The sequence below is a fragment of the Trachinotus anak genome, unplaced genomic scaffold, assembly GCF_046630095.1.
Source record: "Trachinotus anak isolate AG129_WGS33_773 ecotype Australia unplaced genomic scaffold, CSIRO_AGI_Tana_v1 ptg000003l, whole genome shotgun sequence".
Classification (NCBI taxonomy): Eukaryota; Metazoa; Chordata; class Actinopteri; order Carangiformes; family Carangidae; genus Trachinotus; species Trachinotus anak.
Genome location: NW_027273854.1, coordinates 3,166,290 through 3,194,225, shown reverse-complemented (window position 1 = coordinate 3,194,225; position 27,936 = coordinate 3,166,290). Strand labels below are relative to the sequence as shown.

General features: G+C 41.8%; 1 protein-coding gene across 1 annotated transcript; it reads left to right on the top strand.

Annotated features, from left to right (window-relative positions):
• Nucleotides 1-487: 487 nt before the first annotated feature.
• radil2a (Ras association and DIL domains 2a) lies at nt 488-27,457 on the top strand. Its single transcript, XM_071466365.1, has 16 exons — nt 488-1,202; nt 2,106-2,444; nt 2,763-2,998; nt 5,518-5,846; nt 8,565-9,260; nt 9,481-9,518; nt 10,457-10,626; nt 10,719-10,831; nt 13,937-14,156; nt 14,470-14,642; nt 18,016-18,160; nt 20,200-20,381; nt 20,503-20,881; nt 24,839-24,969; nt 25,286-25,425; nt 25,506-27,457. The coding sequence occupies exons 1-16, from the start codon at nt 1,075-1,077 to the stop codon at nt 25,594-25,596; spliced, it is 3,510 nt and encodes a 1,169-aa protein (XP_071322466.1). The 5' UTR covers nt 488-1,074; the 3' UTR covers nt 25,597-27,457.
• Nucleotides 27,458-27,936: the final 479 nt, after the last annotated feature.

Sequence of the window (27,936 nt, the reverse complement as noted above, 5' to 3'; positions counted from 1 at the left end):
GCGGAAAATGTCAAAAAGAAAGAGAGGGGCTACCAAGAAAGTTATACTGAGTTTGGCTTCATAGAAGCGATGGATAAAATTAGAGCTGAATGTATATTTTGCCGTGAGAAACTGGCAAATGAAAGTTTGAAGCCCTGCAAGCTGAAGCGACACCAGACAACTAAACATCCGGAGACAGTGGGTAAACCCAAAGAGTTTTTCATCAGACGAAGAGAGCTTGTTGTCACCAGCAGACACATCAAACATGCTGTTATCAAATTACTGGAATATAATAAAGTATTTCATGTAAAAGAAGTTATGATGTTCCTTATTTTATTTTATTTTGTAGGTGGGGGGGGGTCACCAAAGTTTACAATGGTAAAAATATGGGTCCCTTAAGAAAGAGGTTGGGAACCACTGCTCCAGGGGCCCCAGAAAGGGGCCCCAGAAAGTCTTGGCCCGGCCCTGGCTCCTGTGTCTTATGTGCGTGTTAGTTGCCCCGCCCCTTCTCTGACGTCACGCGCATGCAGCTGGGTGACGTCAGCCGTAGTAGCCGTGGAGCGGGACCGGTTCCCTTCATTCAGCCCGCTGCCCGCTGCGCGCTGCCCGGCTGAGGTAACGGATCTAACCCCGTCTGCTTTCCGTTTTTCGCCTCAGTCATGGAGCTGGATGTTGTTTTCTCTCGTCTTCCAGCCAGGAACGGACCTGCGGTGTGTGGACATGTCTCTTTTTCTTCCTTCTCCACCGCGAATTCATTTCAGTCTGGATTTTATCCCCGGGAAAACTGATGCGGGAGTTTTAACCGACGGACCGTTGACTGCGGTGGGGATGTAACGTGAAGTTGGTTCATCTCAAGCTCTCGAAACATCTTAAATAACCTCCACACCCTTTGTGTTAATGGATATAAAAACACCGTGGGAGCATTTACGCACTGTTTTGTGATTTTTTTGAGGGTTTTTCTCTGGAGGTGGAGGTGGACTACTGTCGGAAAAGTTGTCATCACCGAACTAAAAACTAGCTAACGGCGAAGAATGCTATTTTCTGCTAATCTCGTTTTAACAGTTTGATTGTGTTTATGTGAAATTAAAAACAATAATGATTTCTGAGGAGAGAAGCAGCCACGTAAATAAACAAGCCTTGAACTTCCCTGTGGGTTTACTGATCCGCTCCCCGAAGAGGCGACTGGCCAAACTGGGAAGGAAACCCAGCAATGGATCTGTCCAGTAAGTCTGTATTTCAACCCCTGCATCCAGTAAATATAACCACTGTTACAGGTGTAAGATTGTTAATGTTAAATTTTGTAATAAAATCGTGATGATCTTATAAAATCTGATGGGCTGCCTGTAAAGCAGAGCTGCAACCAGGAGTCGATTAATCAGTGAAGTGACAGAAAATACTAATTTACTGATTGTTTCAGTCATTTTTAGGACTGAACATGTTTTAGTTTCAGCTTCTCAGTGTGAGGATTTGATGCTGTGTTTGTCACATATGATAAACTGAATATATTTGGATTTTAGACATTTGAATCCACCATCTTGAGCTGTGGTAATTATACCAGGAGCTTTCCACGATTTCCTGAAATTTCATGTGCAAAACGATTAATAAAAAGAAAATAATTGTTGCAGGCCTTGTTTTGCCCAAGGATCAACTTAAGAGTGATTTACGTAAAGAATTATAGCTTCTGTAATAAACAACTTTATGATGTATTTAAAAAAACATTTTATAGATGCTAAAAAGGGTAAAGTTCAATAAGAGTCAGCCGCTTAGTTATGTATTCATGATGACATTTGTTATGACTTTCATATTTTAAATTGTACAAAAATCACATGAGATGTTTTACAAAATTATAGGAAAGAATCATTATACATAACATAGATATTATTGGAGAGAAAGTGATTTCTGTGTCTGCAGCTGGCTGTGATTCTTTATGCTGATCATATTAGAAGTCGTAGATTAATTCACTATTACTTATCATCAGATTACTTCACTATTTTATGAGTATGACTCGTCTGGATGAACGGATGCAACACACATAGTGCATGTGCAGGATTGCTGATTATTTCATGTGTACATTTAAAGTTTGCAACCTGACAGTTTCCATTATCCTCTGCTCTGTTCCCTCTCAGGTCCAACAACTCGGACACCACTGTGCGCTCCACAGAGAGCGTGGGTGTCCGGCAGCCAGCCAAGAGCAAAATCCGCCGCCACAACAACAGGCTTTCGACTGTTTTCAACCACAGCCCCAACCTGCGGGACAGTGGACGTCGGGGCCAACCGCAGGGCAGCAGGAGCCTGGCTGGAGACCTCCAGGCTGCAGACGACCCGGCCGAGCTATCCAGCCAAATGTCTGTCCCCGGCATCCTGAAGATCTTCGGCAGCGACATCTGTCAGGGGACCAACTACAAGAGCGTGCTGGCCACCACTCAGTCCAGTGCTAAAGAACTGGTGAAGGAGGCCTTGGAGAGGTGAGAGCTGTCATTGTTGAACTGATGTTTTTTAGATTGCAGATGGTGCTGTCAAACTCTTCTGAGGATCAGTTGAACCTGAACAGATGTGAACTGGGTCTCAAATCTCCTGAACCATGCAAACAACTTTAAATATTAATGTCTATACAGATTTTCATGGTGATCCATCCTGTAGTTGTTGAACTATTTCAGTAAACAGTATGAAAACTTGGAGGTGGAAGTATTATATTATAACAGTTATCCTGCCCCAAATAAGCATTTACTGTCCATTAACCCACCCATAATACTCCTTACTGAATTTCTACTTTTGTTGTTCAGGTACTGTCTGGAAAAAGAGGACCCCAATGACTACGTGCTCTGTGACGTGATCGGCCAGATGGGTGGAGATAACCAGTGGAAGAGGGAGTGTTTTCGGGTGGTTGGAGACAACGAGAAGCCCCTGATGCTGCAGTCGCTTTGGAAACCCAAGGAAGGCTTCTCCAGGCGTTTTGAAATCCAGCTGAGAGCAAGTGTCGAAGAGCAAAGTTTAAAGGACAGAGACACAGTCACTGCAGGTACATGTCTGCTAACACCTTCACACTTTAGGTCCAGCCTTCGTCCCTTGGAATGGTCTTCTTCAGGGACCCTCTCTCCTTTAAAAGCACACATCTGACCATTTTCAGTAACGTAGATACAAGTCAGCGACCCTAACATCCGCACGCCTGGGTAATCAATCACTCGGCCTCTGTTGTGGTGGCTTGGGGAGCCTTTATCCTTGTCTCTTATTGCAGGCTATCAGACTTCATTGTCCAGCTTATCACCAGCTAGAACAGGGGAGATGGCAGGCATGTGAGAGAGGTCAGCAGGGAACAAAAGCTACACTGAGGGATAGAGGAGGTCAGCGTGGCCCCACTCTTATCTTTGTTTTATTGCAAGGGCCCATCATGGCCCTGTGAAGCATCAAGGCACCGGGCGGCTCTTCCCACTGAGCCTGTAGCTGCCAGAAAGTGGACCCTCTCTGTTGTGTTATTCTTTCTGTCAGAGCTCACTTCCTGCACACTGGGGAGTGAGCAGCCCTGTTGACTTTGGCACAAGTTTGTTGTGGTCCTCCTCTGCATTAGACCAATCTACCGCTATGCTGATACTGGCTTTTAGTAAATATTGTTCTTGGTTCTGCTGATGTATCGGAGCTTCCTCCGGATTGCAGCTGTGTGAAAACAATGGCATTAAAATACAAGTTCTGTTGCACATTTTACACCTGTATGTTTAAACAGATGTTTGCATCACACCAGTCAATCAGTATCTTCAACCTTCAATCAATATTTTGAATTTCTCTTGTTAAAGTTAATGTCATTCATGTTGTCATAGTTTATAAGAAGACTGCTTTTTCTTGAAATTTTCTTTATTACATATATTTTGAATAAATAAAATAATATATATTTTTTAAATGACAAAGAAGCAGACATGACAGTGACTCGGTATTGGAAAATGGCGAGATGGTGCATGGCTTCTTCGACAGAAGAAAAGAAGCAATACAGAAACAAAATAAGAGGGTTGTTTTCCACCTCTGGAGACAGCTGTTGGCAAGTAAAGGAATGAAGTTTGATGCTGAACTCACAGCATTTCTTCAGCTTTTTCTTTCAGCTTTTAATGCTAATGTTGGCTATGTAGCAAGAGCAAAAACTTACATGTAGAGTGATACTGATCTTCTCATTTCCCCACCATCAGAGGAATGAAATTCTAAGATGAGCTTCGACAACTTAAAAATAAAACACGTAAGAATGGTCAGATTTAAAGAATATCATTAATCGTCGACTACAGACTGAAAATATCAGTCTTCAAATGCCTTGGTCCACCCTCCTCCTGCCCTTTACTTCCATGGGTTTTTTAGGCATCGAGCCCGGTGTGTCACACTGGTGCTGAACAATGTGGAAAACACCCATTTCCACAGCTGATAAGAGCGGCAGAGCTGCGGGTGTGAAGCCGGGCTCCGTGGACATTCCACGGTACTTAGAGGCTCCAAATGAGCTGAATAGTGTTTGTGTTACGTCAGGCCGACAGGGTGGCTGTTGGTATCAGATAGAGGTGGCCACATCTCACTTTCCCCGCACATTTCCTCTCTTTCCTCTGGTTCTGTTTAATTTGAGTTGGTGCCAGTGGAGTGAACTGTTATGTTGGAGTCACTTTAGATTCACCAGAGTGATTTTGGGGGGGGATTTTGGTCATTGTAAATTTTTTGGTTATGCATTTAGCTAGACATGTTTTACTTAAAAATACATGATCTCACCCTCAATTAAAAACTGGGAATCAACAGAAATCTTTATTTTGTATTTTGTCTTTGGCCTTAAGTGCCCTTTTTTCTGGTGTGGTTTTCTCTTTGCTTTGTTTTCTTTTCTGTAGCTAAACATTGTGACCACAACCCTAAAACAGGAGTTTTGGCTTTACGTGCACAGGTCTTCAACAGAGAGAAAACTATGCTAATTATGTTTATTAATAAGGTAAAAAATATTGAAAGTGCAACATGTAAAAAATACAATCTTAATGATTTTGTCACTCCTATTTATTGTCTTGCTTCAATTTGTGGAATAATATTCTAAAATTTGGAACTGCAGTTCCTATAATGTGGAAGATGACACTGGATTACTGTGATACTGATAAAAACTTAAAAACATGATTATTCTCAGGCAAGTTCTGCAGTGTGAAGGAGCTTCTTTCTCTCTGTTTTGTAAGTGGATTAATGGGTGTTTATTTGGGGATAATGATATCCTCAGAGAGTATTTCTAAGTGCCTTTATCACCTCACTGAGCTGTGTGTCACAGCCACTGCTGCTGGTCAAACTACACACTGTACTGATAAACAGGCTGCAAACTGCAGTAATAAACTTACTGTAATTTTTAGAACATCTGTATGCATCTGTCCTTCTTTAGCTCTGCCCCTCTGGGGTGTGCCTCAGTTTGAAAACCATTGGTCTAGATTCTGTACATGCAGTAGTTAATTTTCCATATTATAAATGGTGGCATGTACAGTATGGATTTGTAATAGACACCACTCAGTTATGACATGGTGATAACAAACTGTCTTCTTGTCAATCCAGGCATCAATGCTCAGGCCCGTAAGCTGCAGAAGAGCCGCTCCAGAGTGACCTCTCTGTTTGTGGACGGCAGCGGAGAGGATGTGGACGGACTCGGGATCTGGAGGAGTTTGAGCGAGATGGATCTGTCTGCGATGGGGAAGGAGGCCAGCCGGGCCCAACAGAGCGCGCTCAGAGAGGATCCCGAGGCTGAGGCTGACAAGGAGGTGCTGCGACTTGGCATGGAGAAGGAGGAGACGGAGAGCAGTGACGACAACACCACCCAGTACTCCATTCATCCACCCTTTGACTTCCCGTACTTCCTCCTGCTGCAGGGCTACAGCCACAGACAGGTAAGAGACAGAGGAGGGGTAAAATACTTATGTAAAAGTCTTAAGTAAAAGTATAATAAGGTATTAATAAGTAGTTATTACTAGAAAATGATAACGACATCACTGTAATCACATTATAATTTAGAAAAATGTCTCTAAAAAGCACCAGAATTCATTACATCCTTCTGTGTTATTGCACATCAACAGTACTGAGGAAACTTTAAAACAATTTACTGACATGGTTCACTAAGATTTTTTTAAATAGGATTTTTTTCTAATAATTAATGTAGTAATTAATATAAGTCGCAAAGTAAAGATTGAAATGAAATATATGGTCCCTCTAAATTATCCTAGATTAGATTCTTGGTGTAAAGTGGAGAGCAGACTTCAAACAGCTGTTGTAATGACTTCATTGAAGACCTCATAAGATACTTGAGAGTCTCCTGGCAGTGTGAAGGCAGGCGCAGGCAAACACAGGCTTACAGTGTAAGAGTGAGAGTGGTTGCCTGTGTTATAACAGGCAGACCCTCAGAGCCTCACTTTGGATTTCTCCGAATGGACTCAGACTGGGTTGTGAAGTGGACTACAGGACGTCTCAGTCCTGCACAGCCCCAAAAGGGAAAAAGAATGAACTCTTACTCGACGCTGACTGCCGCACAGGATGAGATGTCTGTCATCATGTCCCAATGAAAGGACAAGGAACAGGCTGTTCACCATTCAGTCAGAAGGAAACCTGCTTGAAAAAGAGATAACCCTGATTAAAGACAAACTGTAGAGGAGGATAAACTACACAGAAGCTATTCTTAGAGTGTACTGTATCAACACAGTCAGCTGTGTTGGGGTTGGGGTGGGGGGGTGAGGCATTTTAACTGCTGTGCTGTAATCTACACACTGGGATTTTAAACTATGCCTCATTTAAAACATCATCTCAAAAATATCACCTCCAACGCACGTTCCTGTTGATGTGAGATGCAGTTTGAATCACTTGTTTGCGCAGCTTGTTTTTCACAGTAAAACCTGTGAGTCGGCCAGTGGCTTTGGCCCGGCCCGTTCCCAGGAACAGGAAGTGCTTTCTCGCAATGTTGTTCATGTAGATTGCTGACTGTGCAGGATACTGGTAGCACCACAGCAGGCATAATCTTGCTCTGTAACAATAGGTCAACCCAGAGCGTAAGCAAAGGAACGAGGTGTGTCCATGGTTTTTCAGTGGTCATTTAAAAGGGAAATTAAAACTTTCATCTATTTAGACCTTAAAAGTTTGTTTTAGAGACTGTGATATCACAGATTGACTGATGGGGTAAAATAAAACTGGGGATGCAACTAATGCTTATTTCTCTTATAAATTAATCTGCCCATTATTTTCTTAATTAATCATTAGTTTATTTCTAATTACATGAGGACACAGAATATTAAAAGACCTCTGGGTATAATGCAGTCCAGTACAACACCTTCCCTAGTTACAACCTAAGCGCTAAAATATTCAGTCCAAATAACACCCCTCTGACAGTGTCAACAAAGACTCAACATTACAGGCATCATAAAAGTCGACTCAGTGGCAGACTTCTGTAATATTAGACAAGTGTAATAAAGTGGAAGTGGGCTTTTGCTTAAGTATTAAACAATATCCACGAGCCTGTTATGAGATTTCTCTAACCCGTGGTTGTACGTTGGAGATAAGTGTAGTAACACTGTCCTCACATTACATCTGCTGTTGTCTGACTTAGCACAGGCCTCTCAGGCTGCTTGGCTCTGACCGGCACAGTTGATACGGTATCATCTCCTGACTAATAGTCTTACTGCGGTGACCCTGAGGTCACGGACATCAGCGACATCTCACCATTAAGCCCTTCCATTCCTGTCTTGCCTCACGCTGCCTGTGCAGGCTGTACTCACCACCAGCTGATCCTGCTGATGTTCACACGCACACTGCTGGCTCGCTTCCAGAATGTCTCGTCCTACACATTGACTGTCTGTGACTGTCTAGAAAATTCCCGTGCAACTGTTTTGATCATCGATGCTATTTTCCAGTCAGTAACAGCGAAATTTGTTACTCCAGTGTGGGAATTTGTTGCTTTTCTTTTCTTGAATTAAAATAAATGTCTCTCTTTTGGACTGTGGCTGGGGATAAAACACTTAAGCTCTGGAAATTATGACAGACATTTCTTTAGTATTGTCTGACGTTTTATAGACTAAATGATTAATCATTTAAGTTATTATTACTTTGTTCCAGCTTCTCAGTTTGAGGAGTCACTGTTTCTCTGATGTGCTCACAAACTGAATATCTTAAAGGTTTTGAGTATTGATCGATCAAAATTAAACATTGAAAGGTGGAAAATAGGAAGTTGTGAGAGGCATTTTTCACCGTTCTCTGGCACTTTGTAGATCTAACAAAGTAACTATTTTGATAATCAATTAATTGCTCAAGTTATTTTTCAAGCAGAATGCCAGAAAATTAGTTGTTTCCAGCTTCTTCTTCAGCTTCTTTCTTTGTAAATTTGATGTTTTTAGGTTTTGATGTGCTGGTAGGACAAAACAAGACATTTACTGGCATCACCTGGTGCTGTAGGATATTGTGATGGGCATTAATCACTGTTTTTTTTGGTAATTTTTTTAAGACCAAATGATTAATCGACTAATTTGAGAAAATAATGAGTAGGCCCTAACCCTTACCCAGTAATTATTAGTTGCAGCTCTAATTTTTTATCAGAATATTATTCATTAAGAACAATATTTTTTCAGGACTTCGTCATCTACCTGATGAGTGGGACAACCACCATCTTTGGCTGCTGCAGGGAGCACTGTAACGGGGAGGATGAGGAGAGGTTAAAGGTCGACATCCTTCTCTTTGCTCCTGACGTGTTGCCTCAACACTGCTGTGTCAGACGCTTGGACTCTCACAACCAAAGCTCCACAGGGGAGCACAAAAAGACACTGACGATGCTGAAGCCCCTCCACGGGGCTCCTGTGACCAGAAATGGTTTTCTCCTTAAAGAGGAGGTGGAGCTGAACCCTGGGGACTTGGTGGGTTTGGGGAAACACTACCTGTTCATGTTTAAGGATCCTACCAGCACATCAGGATCCTCACAGACGCCTCCTTGGATGACCAGACTCTGCCCAGACTCTGATACAAAAGTGTCATCCTCTTGTTTATCATGTGGTTCCTCTTTCGCCATGAAAAGGCTCCAGAGGAAGCCTGCACCTCCTCGTTGGAGGGACCTGGAAGGCACAGAGGCTTTGCTAAGCTATGAACTGGAGCAAGAGGAAAGAATCCTGCAGGAGATTTTGCACATGTTGGACCCGAGCGGGAATGAACCAAAGCTGACACCTGCTTTCCTGCTGAGCCTCTGTATCCAGCACTCAGCCTCCTCATTTGAGCTGACACACTTCAGACAGCTGCTGCTCCGGATAGCCAGCCAGATCCAGCTCATCATGTGGGTAAGGACGAGTCTCTGCTCTTTCTTCTGCCATCAGATAATTGACCTTTTGTGCAAGTGAATATCAAGTGTTTATCTGTGTGTTATCAGCTCAGTATTCTCCTGAGTGTGACTAAGAATGTAAAAGTAATCAAATCTGTCATCAGGGTTGAATATATGGTTGATGTTTGCTGGTAATGTTTGTATGAAATGGATATTTTCTCATGTGTTCTCCTTCTCAGGAGAAGACAAAGGAACTTGCAGCGATCCAGCCAGAAACGTGAGTAGACAAATTTGAAGTGTTTTCACAGTGCCCCAGAAATACATGACAATGAGCGGCCACTGCCTGCAATGATATATGACACCTGACACCTTGAGATTTACTGTTTGGATAAAGGAGGAATTAGAGTGTGATTTACAGTAAGGTTTCATAAATATTTCCCCTCTTAAAAAGTAGAAGCAGAGATTTCACATGATCACTGTGCTGCTTGCTGTACATTTTGTCTTTCTCAGCAGGTTGAATGTGTGCGTCAATATCTGTTGTAATATAACAGGAACTGAAAGCTTTTGTGTCGCCATTTAGACATAAAAATGTTTAGACCTTAACAGTTTGACTGGTGGAACAAAATAACCCTAAAGCTGCAACTAAAAATGATTATTTTTTTTGATTGAGCTACCAATGATCTCTGTTGATAGCTTGTTTCATTAAACGCAAAGACATTCAGTTTGCTCTCATACATGAAAGAATATGAGAATAAGAGAAAAACATCAAATCCTGCCTTTTTAGAAGCTGCCACCTGCAAATGTTGTGGCGGTTTGCTTAAAAAATACATTTGAAAAATGATTTATTGATTATCAACATCAACAATTAATTGCCGATTAATTTTCTGTCTATCATCTAAATTGTTTCAGCTCTAAACTAAATACCAATGAGGACAATCTCACAATGAGAAAATGGATACAGCAAATTATTGCTGTTGAAACTTGTTAAACTTGTTGATTAACTTTCAGTCAATTGACTAATTGATTTATCAACTAATCATTGCAGCAGGAGAGTAGTTGGTTTTCACAGCAGACATTTTGACTTGTAGCAGGAAAAGTATCTGCAGTAACTCTGGCTACTTAAGTTTTGGAAAGTTGCTCAAATGGTTTATTCAGTGTTCGGTCAAACCTTTGTGAACATATTTCAGCACTGATCTCTCATCTTTCTTACACCAGGAGCTCTAGTGAGGGACAGCCCGATCATCTTCAGCTGCTCAGCATGAAGGAGCTGATCCCGGGTCTGCGGCCACTGGTGCTGTGGATGGCCAACTCCATTGAACTGCTGCATTTCATCCAGCACGACGTCCCTCAGCTGCTGCCCTGGAGGCAGGACCAGGAGGACGAAGGTGGGGGTTAGATCATCATACTCACAGCTGTTGCACCTGCAGTGTGTGTGTGTGTGTGTCTGTTATTAAGACTTGTTTATATGTTTTGTCAGGTCTGTTGGACTCTGACATGTTGTCCACGCGGACAGCCTGTGAGGAAGCCATGACAGTCCTGGAGGAGGTCATCATGTTCACCTTTCAGCAGTCTGTCTACTACCTGACAAAGGTTGGCTGCCACACATTCATATAAACCAGATATAAGAAAATGTGGGTCGTCTTATGTTCGAGGACAAGACAGTTTAGTGTTCAGAACATCAGATTCTTTTTAAATGGAGCACATTCTTTTACAGCAAGTGTTGGATAAAATGTGTTGTTTGTAGCCTTAATGTTGCTCATGAGTGTTTTCTGTCCATTTATAGTGAGTCTTTCAGAGTCAGTCTGCACTTCAAGTGTTCCGTTAGTCTGGTCAGTCTGTAGGAGTTTCTGAAGGCTGGTGTGACGTGTTTTTACTGCAACAGAGGAAATAAATTAATGAGGAGTGAAAAAAGTAATGAATCAAGAAGAAAATCTGTCAAACAGTCAAGAATTATAACTGTCCTAGAGAACTGACAAATGTTAACGTCAGAGAGAAGTATTTTGACCACTTCACGAGCCAAACAGGAGAGAGTGTGTCCTTGGATTAATCATATCTAAGGGAAACTTTCCAACAGGATGAGTGTAAAAGTTTCCAATCCTCAGAAGGTCTTTCTCTCAACACAAGGGGAGGTCGTCTTGTAATCATGGTCATCCTTTATCCAGGCCAAGAAGATACATGTCCACACATACTTTCATGTAATGACATCAACGTGTTTCACACCCTTTGACCTGTAAAATCTGAGTATCGGTCACATGTGAACCAGGAAACTGGACTGTATAACCACGACGTTCTGTTTTCCTGGAGTGTTTTCCAGACTGAAAACACAATAAGAGAATGGAAACACAGAGTCTCAGTCAGGAAAAGCCCGTGAGATAGTGAGCACGGTGTCTTTTCCACCGACTGGAATATAAACACAGACAATCTTTTCTTTCAAGGCTTGGCTGGTTTGTTGAATAATACAAAATTGAAATTCAGCACAGATGATGGAATCATTACATTTTAATGTTTTTAAACCGACTAATTTTGTTTCAGCCGAGTTAGGTAAGACTGACTCCCACGTACAGAGAGTTGTGGTAGTTAAGACCTGAAGTAATGAAAAGATGTAAAACTCCAGATTTCCAACGGATATTTCATCAAATCCCAATTTAGTATCAAACTGAATCTTCCTGAGAGTCTTATTGAGCTTTCAACATTTGCGAGTAATAAAAGTTATAAATAACAATAACATGAAGATACAGTTTAGATCTGTGATCAGCTTGGAGCCCAAAAATTCTGCAGGTTTTAAGCTAAGCTAGCTGCTAATTTCCACAACCTGTAGCTCCAATTTTAAAAATGAGCTAAGAAGATACAAACTAGTGATTACTGATTAATTGGTCAATATCTGCGATTGGTTATTGAGGGATTTTATGGAGTGATAGATTTTCTTACTCAGACAATCTTTGGTGGAGTCCAAACTAACCTTAGCTGAAGCTTATATACTAAAAATAAAAAAGGACCTAAGATGGAGCCTTGAGGTACAACACAGGAGAAAAGAATAGAAAGAATAATCAATCTTCACTGACACTGATCTTTGTTGCAAATACAGTTTATATTAATCTTACATCTGGACCTGCACGTTTGATCTAGACTTCACAGAACTTCAGTTTAGTGTGTCTGGGTTTGCTTTGTGACACATGTGAATGACACCAGTGAAGTTGTTTTACAGCCCAACAGGACACTCCCAGGCTCCCAGGCTAGATTTATGCAGCTTTCCCATGTTAACGTGGCTCATTAAAAGCTGACGTCACAGCACAGACAAAACAGCAGAGACTGTGGAAACACCACCACCCTGCACAGTGAGGGAAGGAAGCAGGAACAGCCTGTGCTCTTGTTTTGAATACTCATATTTTTATTGCTTGTGCTGCAAAATAGCTCATGCAGAGCAAAAAAATCTATTTCACTGCACAGTATGTGCTCTTCAGTGTAATTAAGGGTTTCTTTTTTATATGGCGGTTTGAGACATGATGTTTATTTCTCACTTCCAAAGCTTGTAAATCATTCAGCTCCAGCTCTGTTACAGCAGTAACACATCCTGGTAATCACAGAGAGTGTAGTATATACGCATATGTTTGCTGGTAACTGTCTTTGTGTTAGATAGAAACACAGGAGAAGGATTAGCAGCTATGGGCAGCAGTCTGTTTCCTGCAGAGGAAGACAAACTGTCACCAGAGAAACACCCAACAGGGGGGAGGAAGTAGAAGGTCTTTCTGTTAACCTCCTGTGAAACATGACTGAATGATGGTAATGCACACATACCATTTTTCCACTTCTCCTTTTTCTGGCCAAGTTTTTTTAAAGTTAGAATATGACACAGATGCTGTGTTTCTGTCTATAAAACTCCTCTGACATCTGCTGTCTCTATGATAACAAGGAACAGCAGCACCTGTAGATCTGCTGAGTCTCGCTGGAAACTATCAGCTGACCGTCTGCCTCAGGCATGCAGGGTTATTGTCATCTTTATGACCTCTTTCAGCTTGTCTGAGGTCATTATCTTAGTCATGGTGTGTGAGGGAGAGTGTGTTTGTGTGTATGTGCCCCGATCAGGATGATGTCATGCATGTGAGACAATGGCAGAACTGTGCCAGAAGAAGGAGTCGAGATAAGAGCCAGATCTGTCAGGGAGGTGGTGTTCAATCAAACAGCTTACAAGCCGGTTCTGCAGTGTTAGCAGAACTGTATTGTTCCTCTATTTCATATAGATTCTTTGTCAAGCACTTACCCTTTTAAGATGCTATAGTCAGCATTTTTTAAGCTGCCTATTTTGAGCACACACCCAGTTATTCCTAATATTAACACTGTAACTGTTTAAGGTACCAGGATCCTTTATTCTAATTCTCTGTGTGAAACTAAACTGTGCCGCAATCATTTTATGTATTTATGTACAGTGTTTAGCTTCTATAAAGACTCTGCAGTGTAACTGTAGTTGCCATTATTCATCTTCTTAGAGCTGCTCTTTGTGGTGCAAAACACAAGCTCTCCTGCAAAGTTTCCTGTCGACTCAGTCAATGTCTGAATCATTATGTCATTATGTTGTGTGTTTGGCAACACTAAGCTTCATCACTGCTCGATTCTCATGGTCCATGAGCAGTGGAGATGGTGGATTTTCTTTCCTGTAAAATCCAGTTTAACGTAAAATGTCCCCATCTATGTCCACAGAGTATGTATTCAGCACTGCCCAGTCTGCTGGACGGGAACCCGTTCTCAGAGAGCGGTCAGCTGCGAGTGCCTGACGGACTCAGCGGCATCCTGGAGGTGCTGAAGGAGGCGCTGAAGCTCCTCACGGCTTTCCAGGTGCATCCGGACATCTCATTACAGCTGTGTGCCTACCTGTTCTTCTTCATCAATGCATCGCTGTTCAATTCCCTGATGGAGAGAGGTAAGCTCAGCTTCCTGTATCAAGACACCTGTCTTATATTTTGTTTATCTGTTAATCTGCACCGAAATATCTCAACAGTTAGTACAATGGATTTCCATGCTGTTCAAAATTTCATGACCATCGATCCAGTAGATGTAAAGATATTTAAGCCTGGAGGACCAACAGCCTCTAGTATGGCAACATTTAAGTGCTCCAATGTATCCAAGGCTAATTACTTTATTATCTAACGTTGGTCGAGCCTTTGGTTGCACATTGACGTCATGCAACACAATTTTCTAATTTGAGACTAATCTAAGACCACTTTGTTGTTCAGGATCTGTCGCTGGGTTCTACCAGTGGTCCCGAGGTGTTCAGATCCGGGCCAACCTGGACCTGCTGATGGACTGGGTCCAGAACATTGGACTGGGCGATCTGGCCACTGAATTCTTCCAGAAGCTTTCTGCTGCTGTCAATCTGCTGGCCACACCCAAAGAAACCCTCCTGCAGGTCAGAGGACATCCGCTTCTCCTTCCCTGTTTGTCTTAACCACAGGCAGGCGCAGCCTCACGAGTCAAGTCATGTTTGCACGAGCATGAATGTTTCATTGTCTCAAAGGTTTCACTGCAACATTCATTTCTTATGTTTATGTATTAGGTGCAAAACTTTCTATCTTTGGGAAATCTGAACTTCACTTTACCTTTTCCACAGCAGTAATGTAACTCCTGCTGTTTTCATTAGCTTCTTATTGTTGCTAAACAAAGTCTGACTGATAAGGCGATAAAATCTGACAAATGTGTGGAAGCACGTTATCAGTTTATGGTTATGACAACACTGAGAACAGGTGCACTTAAGCTTCCATAGTACAACACTCATTGAGGACAGAGTGAGTAAATACACTAAAATGATCACATCATGATGTCATGCTGCTAATGAGGGTTTGACCATAACTTATCAGAGTCATTCAGGCCTGAGAATATCCTGTTAGCCAGAGTATGTAAGTAATATATTATCAGTTTAAATCCTATTTATGCTCATATAAGCCAAGTGGAAACATTAATGGCATGTTAATAATCAGAGACAGAAATACATTAGAGTAAAGGCATCTTAAAGCCTTTCATACCCTCTGTATGTTCAGGAATAACATCAAACACTCTGTACATCACTAGAACAACAGGTTTACGTTTGCTTTCACTTGTGATTAATCTTCACTGTGCCAACTTAACACTTAATCCCTCCTTTCTTAGTTACCTATTCAAATCTTGTTTACACTTTGCACCGCAGAAGGAAGCTGAGCTCTCACCTGGCCGGTTACTGAACACTCAGGTATTCAGAGTCATAAAGAGACACTAACACATAAAACTACCCAGGTATGACGCCTGAAGAACAAAGGTCATACAAACCTTTTCCCTGATTCACATGTTTATGGCAGCTGGAAAGATGACGTGGAAGCTGCTGGATGTTTTTGTGGTGAAGTAGTTATATATAGTATAACGTGCTATAAATAGCAAGAACCTCTTAGATGTACTTTACGTAACTCCAAATCGATCCATGTATCTTAAATACAGTAAAACCTTCAGTTCAGATTCAGATCAAAGCTCGTCTGTAAATCTTAATCCTTTTACAAGGCAAATGCAGCGGAAGCCTTTTCCTCTTGGGTTTCACTGCTGCTTAATGTGACGTATTTATTGAAACAGCATGTTGACATGGCTCACAACTCAGTGAGGGATCATTGAGAACCGTGAACCACAGGAAGGAGGACAGGAAGACAGTTGTATTTAATATGGGTGGACAGGTGATCTGGTGCTTTATTTATACTTCAGGCTTCTCGTGCTTCCAGAGACGTCTTTAAACATCTATGATAATGTAGAACAGAGCTTTGGTTTCCTTCCATCTGCACTCACACGTTATTTACACATTGTTTCATATAAACAACATATAGCAATTCATCCACAACTTATACCAGCATTAGTTTACTACAACTATTTATCTTTTATTTGTATATAACTTTTTTGCCATACTTTTAGCAATCTCATGTGGTGACTTGTTAAAAATCATTTTAATATCAGTATTGATACTGATACCTTGACTTTAATACAGATTCTTAATGATTCTATCAAACGATTTTATCAAATTTAAAAATTACAATGCTCATTACAGTACAGTTAGTTTTACTTTAGTATTATTTTGAAGCTCGGCCTCTTTACACACTTTTCAAACTCAAATGTGTTTGTGTAAATCAACAGCTAATCACCAGCACGAATAGATCTTGGTCCAAGCAGGTCTTGATTGTCTATGGTATTACATCAATGCGGTTGGTCCATAAAAGTATTGAAGCTCGATACCCAGCCCTACTTGTAACAAACTATTTCAGCTGCTTCTTCATTACTGGATATTTATTACTGTACATCAGAACTGTTATCTTTTAGTTTTAGCCAACTCTTTCAACTTTTTATCCATTAATTTTTACTACATTTTCAACCATCTGTCCTTTTTTTTGTAGTTGACTATTCAAGCTTCTCTGCTCACTTGCTAACTAGTTTTGACCCATTTCAAACTGCAGCTGGTCTTCATGTAGCAGTACGTACTATATTTGGAGGAACTGGGTCAGGTATGAGGCTGAGTTTCACGCTCTAAGGTTGACACCTGTTTTCAGTGTATGACTCTTAGTCGTGTTTCCAGTGTGAGACATCTCGGGGGGCATTACACAGCACCAGCCCACCCACAGCACAGCTGTCGACGGCTGTGTCTCATCTGTTCGTGGGGCTGGACGGTTGCTAGGAAGCTGGTGGTTTTATGTATCTCTTCCCTGGCACAAAGAGGTCACTTTGTGGCTGCAGCGGCGGAGCACACACCCTCCACAGATTTTTAGTTTTCCATCTGTAGCTTTCTGGGCTCTTGAGAACTGAAGTGGCTCCTTGGAACAGTTGTAAATTACACCAGAGGGATGTGGCGTGGCTTGTTTTGCCAGCAGTTAAAGAGAACACAACATCTGAGGAGTTATTTTAGGAAAATGCAGCCTCCAAACATCAACACTCAGACATAACAAAAAGAGACATTTAAAGTTTCTGCTGTTTATAAGCAGCATTTAAACTTCACCCTCTGCTGAGCTGAGTGTGGGGTGTGTGTTAGAAGAGAAGGGCAGGGACTCAACAACATTTAACTTATGGTTTTGTTGTGGCACCGGCGTGTCTGGGCAAAGTCTTACTTCCACCAATTCAACTGGAAACAGACTGAATGAACTGGGTAATGTTTGTAATGTTTGTCTTTTAATAATCACATGACCATGACTCACCTGTTTCCTCGTCCTTGAGGTACTTTTCCGCAATCATTAAAGGATCAAATATTGTCCTTCTCAAGTCACTGCTGTGAGGAAATAATCATATTTGATGATAAGGACTTTCACAGCAACCTGAGAGGCTGAGAGGAGAGAAAATGCACAGTTTACATTTCTCACGATGCAAAGAAAGAGGACGAGGTGTGAATTAAAGTTAAAGTTCAGAAGCAGCACTCTGCTTTTATGTGGAGTGCAGAATAAACACAGGATCAGGCTTTGAAGAAAAGCTACTGTTTAGATTCAGACTGAAATATTTTCCCAAGAGCCTTTGTTCCCACATCTGGCCCCAGTGGTGACAGGGACAAAGACTTTTTACTAGGTCATATAATCGGTATAAAATGCTTTGAATGCAAATGAGAGAGTAGCAATGACTTTTTCCTTATATGGAAACAAACATGTTGGTTTCTCCCCTGTCATTCTCACAGAGTGCTTTAGTGGCTCTTCCTTGAAAGAAAACATCAGTGCATCAGTTTTACAATCCTGCATTTTATGTTCATGAAGGGTTTTGGCGTAATTTGTGTTTTCTTTGCTGTCTTGTTGGTTCAGGCGTCCTGGACGTCCCTCAGGACTGAGTTCGCTGCCCTGAACCCTGCTCAGCTCCACCACATGCTGAGGGAGTATAACTCTGGTAAAGCCTGTCCCACTGGGTGGACCCCATCACCGGATGATGCTCAGGACGCCATCAGGACAGGTGAGGAATAGACAGACCATTTTACAGCTGATTAATCAGATATTCTAATAATTAATTAATAGTTTTAGTCATTTGCCCCAAAAAAATGTCAATAACTCAGAGGAAACTAAGGAGATTTTCCTTCTCATATATCATTGTAAATGTAATATTTTGGGTTTTGGACTTTTGTGTAATTTACAACTGTTCCAAGGAGCCACTTCAGTTCTGAACAAACCAAGCATTTAAAAGATGTGATGTTGGACTGTGATGGAGACTTTCTTTCTATATTTTGACATTTCATAGAGCAGATGATTTATCAATTGATCGATAAGGTAATTGGCCGATCAATCAGTGAGTAACAGACCATCTGGCAGTATCTGCACTTGGGCTGCAACTAAGGATTGTTTTCATCATCAATTAATTGGCCATTCATTTTCTTGACTGATCTACTAATCAACTATTAAATAATAGTCCCAGGATGCCAATCACCTTATTTCAAAGCAGCATCTTCAGATGTTGGATTTATACAACAAACAGTAAAAACCCAAAGATGTTTCATTTACTGTTTTGTGCGACAAAGAAAAGCAGCAACTCTTTGAGCATCTGTATGTATGTTAATGTTGTAACAACAACCTTGGTCAGTGCTGTGTAGAGTCCTTGATTTGAGGGTACTGTCCTTAAATTTGATGTTTAAGAAGATGTGGGAACCCTGATTAAAGTTAAAAAACAGAGTCATTTAAACATGAGATTATGAAACTACCTTCTTCCCTTTTTCTCTGTTACCGGCAGTGTTTTCTGAGCTGTGCTTTTGCCGTGTTTACTGTAAACTGCTGTAACCAGACTCCTCTTTCAGCAGGGACAGACTATTGTGCAGCTTCACATGTTCTAACTCGACTGTCGGCATGCTTGACTGCACACATCACGTCATGATAAATAACAGAGAATGCAACAAGTATAATAATTTCATTAAATAAAAGAGAGGCTCTCATCATCATATCATAGTACGACATCTATATGATAAATAATCTAATGTGCTTCTGCTTTCTGTCAACTTATTTTACTTTACATTCTCGGTTGTTTCAGACCTTTAAAATAAAGATTTCTGTAATGAAATTTTAAAAATTCAAATGACTGAAATACTGTAAGAATAATGAAACATTTCATTATAAAGATTTACACTTTCATTTTAATATTGTTTAAAGTGATTTCATACTTTTGTTTGTAACCACTTGAAACAAATTTACTCCTTTTGAAAAACATCTGTGCATTTTTTTCAGTTAAATCTGAAAGAAAAACCTTGTGTTTTAACTGTGATGAGAATTACACTAACACAAACTGCCATCTGAGTCATGTGTCCACACTTGTGTTTTCAGGTTGTTTTTGTAAAGTCCACAGTGAAAACAGCTAAATCTCTTCTTCAGCCTCTTTTCACTGGCAAACATCAAAGCCAGCCAACATCTGGCAAAGGTGGCAGCTGTCCAAATCATTACTTCATGGTTTCAGCCCGTTACACCTCCATCCATCTCTGTGGTCACATATACAGTGTTTTAATGCTGCTGAATTCACGATATATTTTGCTGAACAAGTATGAAATAACAATGTAATCGCTGTTCAGAAATAACTCCATGAATCAGAGCCACAAACTCTCACTTACATTATAAAAACCAGCCGGCGTTTTAAGTTTATAGACGCTGGAGGCTGTTTAGAAAAAGTTAAGTTTTGAGGTTTTTAGTCTGGAGGGAGGGCTGAAACACAGAGACAAATATAAGGTTACAAATTTAAGCAGCTTAGTGACAAGTCCTCCAGAGTAATCTAGTCCTGCATGTCTCGACCAATCGGCTTCACTTCACCTCTTCACTTAAGGTTGATGGCACCCTGCTGTGAAAGAATACCAGCAACTGATCCAGCAACAGTCCTGCACTTTTTATTTACAGCTCTTAATTAGGTGTTACCCAAATACAGCAGCTTTACCTGGGGATTGAATTTCATTAGAAACCTGTAGGGAAGGTTGGGTCATTTGTGATGGACGATAACATGCAGGCCTATCTCTCTTCCTGCAGGTGACATCCTGGAGAGCTTCGACAGCCACCCGCCGCTCATCCTGCCCAGCAGCACGTTTCACCTGGAGCTAGGTCAACCCATCGTGGAGCCAGCTCTGTTCGAGCAGCTCAATCATCTGCAGGAGTTCATTCGCCAGCTCCCCTGCAGGGAAACTGGAGCTAGACCGGATGTGGAGGAACAGGTAACAAGCTCTCTGACCCCAGAGCTCAACAAGATAACGAGAAGCCGGCAGCAGTCAAGAAACGAGACACTTTGATGTTTCTACATCTGTTATTGATTGGCGTTATATTCCCCACACTCAGGCTCTCAATGGGACGACCACAGACAGCCAGTCTGCGCCCTCACCCTCCGTCAGAGTCTTCCAGGATCCTGCCCATCAGGTGGTCTCTGACCCGGTTACCTGCCCCTCCCCTGAGGCAGACCTGGACTCGACTGCCCCTGCGGAGCCCGCTCAGGCCCGAGGATCTCACGGGGACCTGAGCAGCTGTGAGGCAGTCCTGACCCAGAAGTTGAAGAGCCTGGAGCTGCAGAACGCTCTCCCAGGACAGGCCGACATGGGCTACCACAAGAGCCTGGCCCTGGACCCGTCCTGCCTGCTCACGCCACCCAACACCCCCCAGGGTATGGAGCTGGCTGAGCTGGAGGCCGATCTGCAGGAGGGAGCCCGCCAGCAAAAGAAAGGTAGCTAAAGGCAAACATCAGACAAAAGCAGAAGATCCACACAGACATTTAGATTTATAGACATGGTCTCAGAATTTTGGACCCCACTGGGCTTGTAGTTCTTAGTTCTGATAATTGGAAAATCGTGTAAGACATTTTTCAAATGCGATCAACTCTTTTGAGAGACATGTTGAAAACAGCCTCTTAAATGTGAGGATTTGCTGCTTTTCTCTGGGACCCACTAAAGAACACACATGTAAATACACAAGGTACAAACCAGAACTTATTCTTTAGAGACTGTGACCATCTGTAGCAAATAATATGACAAACCATCCAACAGTTGTTGGCATATTTCAATCTGGGCAGAAGTGGGGGATCAACTGACAGATCAAAATTGCCACTCCTGGTGCCCCGCCCACCACCTGCTGGCTCCAGGTGTCCAGGTGAGAGAGCAGAGAGTATGAAGATGGTTAGAGGAGGAAACATCATAGAGACTCAGCCTCATGTTGGAGCCTCAGTCAGACCCAGACTCAGATGAGGAGCCTGAGACCAGAATCAGAGACTAGCAGACAGATCAGAACGGTTAGCGTAATTACCATCTTTTATTTGTTTATGTTGTTTGTTAAATTGTAACTGGCAGTGGCTGACACAGTGTTAGCGGTTGTGCTAATGCTAACTCTGGCTCTCTGTACTGACAAGGTTTCAGGTGTATTTAGCCCCGCCCACTCATCCCCACAAGTTGACAGGGTTGGTTCCTCAGGTTAGATGACGTATGAATCCCTGACTGCCTGAATCAGTTTTTATGAGACTGTCATTGGTTCACTGCAGTTCAAGACTGAAACACTTGATTTTTATCAGAGGATCTTTACTCATTTTTAAATAGTTAAGCTTCAGAAGTCTTTTAAAGTGCCCCCACTAACAGCTGACAGACATTAACTAAAACCTGGGAACAACAGATGATAATTGGGAGTAAGAGTGTTTGTAAAGAAACCCTGAAGCAAAGAGCAAACCACTCAGCCACCACACATGATGACAAACTGACAGCGTCTGAAAAAGCCCATTCATGGCTTCACATGCACACAGCAGGTTTTGATTCCAATAACACACAGCTCTGTTGCTTCGGCTCAAACCTCCTCCTCTGCTCTAACGTCTTGGAATGAGGTCACCGGCGCTCGTTCCTCCCAGACCCTCATTTCCCTCCTCTGACTGACTGAATCTATTAAGGAAAGTATTTAGTGACTTGACCCTGTGGACCTGCCGCATATTTGTCGCTGGAGGTTCCAGGTCCACATAAAGGTGCCCAGACTTAAAAGAGGTGGAGTGCTTCATCTTTTACTGACTCTGGAGGTCAGGAATTTCAAGTGGAAGGCCGTGAAGGGTGGGTTCGCTGTGCAGAGGAAGGAGTGTTTCCTCTCCCACCCCTATTGTTTTTGGACGTCTCCGTCATTAGGTCATCTGTAAGAGTCAGAGGGAATCAGTGTTAGACTACTTTAATTTTAAAGTCATATACACGCTCAAATTAAACTGCAGCTTTTTTGCACAATTTTCCATTTTTCCATCATTTCTGGACAAAGAGTGTCTAAGCTTCAGGCCTCTGGAAGCGTTTCCCCGGACAGGAAGTGTGTGTCTGTGAGACAAAAAAGATCAACACCGGAAATTAGACAAAAAACTTTTAATAATGCAAACAAGTTTGTGCTTGAGTTTGAGGGACGTTACTGTCAGGAGATGTTTCAGTCAATTTCTGTGGTTTCACTGACTGAAGCATTTCTAACCAAGGACATTTATTTATCCTTTTTTTTTTTTAAACTTAATTTCTTTTCGTTTTTTGTCTCTGAGCTTCAGGTTGCTCTTGTTGGTAATAAACACAAATAAAAGTCACAGTTCTAGGCCACATTTCATGAGAAGGATCATTTTTAGAGATTAAAAAGGTTTTTTAAAGTTATTTTTTGGGCACGTTTTATTTCTTTATTTGATCAGGAAAGTGGAGAGAAACAGGAAAGAGATGCAGCAAAGAGTGTGACCGGTCAGTAGTTGAACCAGGAACCTGTATGCCCATATGTTATGGGCCCTAACCATTGGGACACTCTGAACTCATGAACTGAACTCATAAATAAAAGTGAAGGACATTAGTGAACAAACCAAGTGTTTTGGGTTTTAAATTACCAACAAAGCGTAATGACTTTGTGAATAGCGCTGCTTTACTGTGCAGAGCAGCATCGACTGTACAACCTCGTCTGACTGTCTGACCCTTCTCCACACTCGGTCATAAAAAGACGGTTCACTGGTGAAACAGAAACATTTATGTTAAGATATGGAGCCAGGATTGTGTTCAAATTAGTTTAAATTCATTCTTAATTAATTAATTAAGTTCAGTTTGAATTTGCTTGAACTTGAGCCTGGGTGCTTCACTACGAGTTTCTCAGGGTCGGCTGTCTGTGGAGCCTCTGGTTGGTCCAGACGCTGAGCTCAGACCTTCAACCTTCAAAACCACTTTTCATCACATGTGATTGAATTTGTGTGTTAAGAGGTTCAACCTGTGTTAATGTGCTCCCCAACAGACCCCCCAGGGGGTTTGTGTGCAGTTACGGGGGCGGAGGGGGTTAATCTAAAGGATTTTGTTGATCTTAATCAGATATCTTTACTCTCATTGGTCACTTGTTGCTTTGTGTTTTCTCTCTTAATGCTTTTATCAAAAGTAATTTGCTGAAAGGTTTTGAGGATTACACTGAAACAAAGCCATCTGGCTCTATCTCTGTATATCTGTGCTGATGGGCTGTATATTCAGTAGTTTAATACTTTCTCTATCTGTGCATATTATGTAGAGGTGTAACTATCTGGTTCATTTATTTTATTTCCAGTGGTCCCAACTAGTCATTAATTCACCAGGTTTAAAATGTAACTGGGAGTTTGATGTGAACAAAGACAATATCTCAAATGCTTTAAATTGTCATGTTAAGATAGTTATACACAACTTTACAGCTGTAATTGAAACCAAATTAATCCTAATCTGTACTGAAGGTAATGTTTATGTCATGGAACTGGTTCAGGAGAGTCCTGGAGTTTTACCCCCTGATGGGAACTCTGTCACACAGGCCTGCAGTACGTGTACCTCTGTGGTTTTGGCTAACAGCTAATGTTATTTTCAAAGTTTGGTAATCCTTTAATCTGGCCCCAAAAGTTACAGAGAGGTGGTGATGTCAGGAGAGAAAAGAGCAGTGGCCGATCCGTCATGGGAATTTACAGTTGGTTTGGTGCGTGGAATCTTAATCGGGGGCGGCATTGTTCGGGTCAGGTCCTGCGTGGGGGGCAGACAGGCTGCATGTTGGGAAAAGGCGGAGGGAAGTGGGGGTGGGGAGGAGCAGGGGAGCAGGAGCTGCAAGGGTGGGAACAGGTTGTTTGGGAATGCTAGTGTCCCTGGAAGTCCCTGTTACAACACAGTAACCTCCAGACCTGGTCTCAGTCTGGTCTGGACTCAGCTCAGCAGGTGATTTATTTAATTTAAACACATGCTCTGAGCCTCTCTTCTGATTGGCTGAATGTTTTCTGAGTGATCCAATAAAAACACAGCAGATTTCAGGTAAACACTCAGAGAAACCAAATGTTTACATACATGTATTTGAGTTCTGAGAGTCGCTGTGTCTCTACAGTGGTCCATAGAAAAACACTGTTCTGGGTCATTATGTATAAAACTTACAAAAAAAGTCTGATTAGTCAGAAACTGGTTCCTTCTCTTTATTCCTTCAGGTACGAGTGTCGTTCTTATTTTACATTTTTAGAGGTTAGTGTTAAAAATGTAGAATAAGAACTAAACTCGTACCTGAAGGAATAAATGGCTTTTTGCTCCGAACTGACACAGAAGTTAAAACTTAAGAATCTTTATGTATCTCACTGACTTTTAATCCTCTTCAGTCTGTACACACAGTTTACTTAACACCACTTTGTTGTGTCCTGATTTTGTGTCTCTTTGTGTTTGTGTAGCCAGTGGAAGTGCTGAGAGGAAGACCGAACATGTGGAAGAAGAAGAAGAAGAAGAAGAGAGGGAGGAGGTGTTCACAGTGGAGCTTCACCGAGGACCTCATGGTCTGGGGCTGGCGCTCGTAGATGGAACGGTACGGCGTCTTCTTCCTGATATTACCCATCATCCACCTGCTCAGTGCTCTCTCTGCTGTTACACTGATTTAATCACAGTGAAGTTTCAGCTCATGTGGATTGTCTCAGATCAGCAGCTACAGGAGTCTCATGTTTTCACACAGTTTAATCCAAACACGAAGCAGTTTGAACTGAGATACGCGACTTTAAGCTTTAAGCAGAGCGAAGACCACGTCTCACAGCGTTATCACTGCACAGCTGTTGGCTGGAAGAAGCCACAGTGATGCCTGCACAGCTGACGATAATCTGTCATTTCCCTGTTTTCTCTTCACATAGAAAACACCGCTGAGGATGAGCGGGATTTATGTGAAGTCAGTGGTTCCAGACTCTCCTGCTGCTCAGTGTCAGAAACTGAGAACAGGCGATCGCATCCTGGCTGTTAACGGCATCAGCCTGGTTGGAATGGAGTATAACACGTAAGTTTTTAATAAACTATGTGATTTTATCTGCTCTCTGTGCTGCTGTGTGTTCACACTTCTTTGTGTTTTCATCTCAGTGGTAGAGAACTGATCCGATCATCGGGAGACTCGCTCAGGCTGCTCGTCGCCAAGATCGACTCAAAAACAAGCAGCAAAGGTTCGACTTAATGCTGAAGGAGGAAAAAACACCAGCGAACGATCAAGTGCCACTGGGAACACTGGAGGACGTGAGCTTCGTCCTTCCTGCTGCATCCAGAGTCAGTATTTCTCACAGGACGGATTCCCCGACCAAAGGAAAACACACTCCCTGCTTTTTATCTCATTCTCACCGTGAGATAGAGCTGTGTGTGTGTGTGTGTATGTGTGTGTGTGTGTAAAAAGCATGGAGACAATCAACCAAAGCAGCAGGACTGACTCGTTTCACTCACACCAAACAGACTATGGGGTTGTTGCTGGCAGAAGAGGAGTTTTTAAAAGCTCATTTTGCTGCCCCAGCTTCTTTCCTGCTAAAAACAAACTGCGCTCTGCTCTCATAAACCAGTGCAGGTCTGGTGGAGAAGAAAATAGCTGCTGTCTGTGGCTGTTTGCAGCCGACATCTGTTTGAGAACAAAGTCTTCTGTCTGAAGAGCTGCTGCAGGATCATTCATGTCTGGGATCGACTGGATTTATTTTGAAATTCATTTTTGAATTATGGCTTTTAGGGCTATATTGAAAACTGTGAAAGAATATTTTTTTAAAAAAAACATCATCTCACCCAGTCATGAGCCTGTGAGCCTCATCTGGACAAGGTTAATATTGTGGGTGGGGGGGGTGGGGAATAAAATATTCACTGTTAAATTAATTTTTAAACCATCAGGAAATGACATGATATGGTCTGTAATGGACACAGACATTCAGCAGGACAACGATGAAAGAGAAAGACAAAAGCCTCCCAGGGGGGATGCAAGACGTATGGCAGATACCCCCCAAGAGAAATAAATCCAGTCTGAATGAGGCTTTATTATTGACTTTATAGAGTAAATCTGTCATCAGGCTTCAGGGTGACACAGTTTCATCTGTTTCCAATAGAAAATATGCTGCTGTAATAATAACATTAATATTCTTTTACACATTTCCACACAAGGGAAACTATGCAAGGAAAAAACAGGAATATTACATTGTACTGGGAGATTTCAGAAAAAAAATGAGACTGGATGTAAGTTAGTATGATTTTCTTTGCATTGTAGCAGACGGATGTTTTTATTGTGGCCTTTAGAGCATGAAACACCAAACATGAAACGTATTGTTGTGTTTCAGCAGAAGGTTCAACAGGAATCTTTAGACAGTTGAATGAACAAATTTAATCTGTTCTCTCTGTGATTTTTCATGCTTTCACATTTGAAAGCTGAATGATTAGAGCCTTAAATTTAAAGAGGCTATAGTCGATATTTTTATTGTGATAAATGAGTAAATGTATGTGAACGAGGTCACTCGTGCTGATGAAACTGCAGCTTTATGAGGCTTTATAGTGAGTCTCAGCTCATTGTGTAACTGACACACAACTGCAGTATCCAAGCTTCAGTCCACAGTCAGATGTTTCCCTGAGGAGCTGGTGGAGACCAAACACAGAGCTGAAAGAGAGCGAACACGTTGCTCTGTAACTGCTTGATGTGTAAATAGAAGAAGATCTGTCAGGGTTGTGTTCACTGAAAGCAACTGGACAATTACGCCAAAAATATTCTTCCATAGAAATAAAACGACTTTGTCATGAGTTTGTATCTTAGTCTCTGAAAAGTTGAAGCTTCAGAAATGAAAGAGATAAAGAGACAAAGAGACAGTCTGTCATAATGTTGACATTTACACTCATCTACACACACATATGTACAATAGTTATATTGATATTATTCCTTTATATTTTCTTTTTATCCCACATGTAAACAGTGTTAAAGTTCAAGTATATTGAAACACAAAAAGTATTCAGTTTTTTTTAATATTTATATTGTGCAGTATTTTTGAACCTATTGAATAAAAACTATTTTCACTTTGAAACCTTTAGTTTAGTTGTTGTGTCCTGACGTGTGAATCTTCTCCTGCTCTGTGTGTCTGTCAACAATCGAAGCAGCAGCAGGTTTGGCCGTGAGCTCCAGCTGAGTGCTCGTCTGGGTGGAGCAGCGGAGGAGCTGCTGGGTGTGTCGGCTGCATGGCACGCTTTAGCGGCCGCCACCGGCCACTGTTTATAGCTGCTCTGTGGTTTCCACCAGCCAAGCACTTTCCACTGACTCCAGCACAGCACAGTTCAGCCTCTGTGGCCCCCGAGGCCACAGCTAAAAACACGGCTTCATGCTGGAATAAAGATTTGAACACTGGCTGAAATTATATCCCTAAGTGTAATTAAAGTGGAAACAGGCCCCAGGGCGCTGAGTGTGAAGCTCCCAGCTGCTCTGACATAAATATTCTGTTAAAACCAAACTTTGTTGTTCAACTTTATGTTGACACAGCAGATTTTAATGCTCAGGTCTGAACTGCTC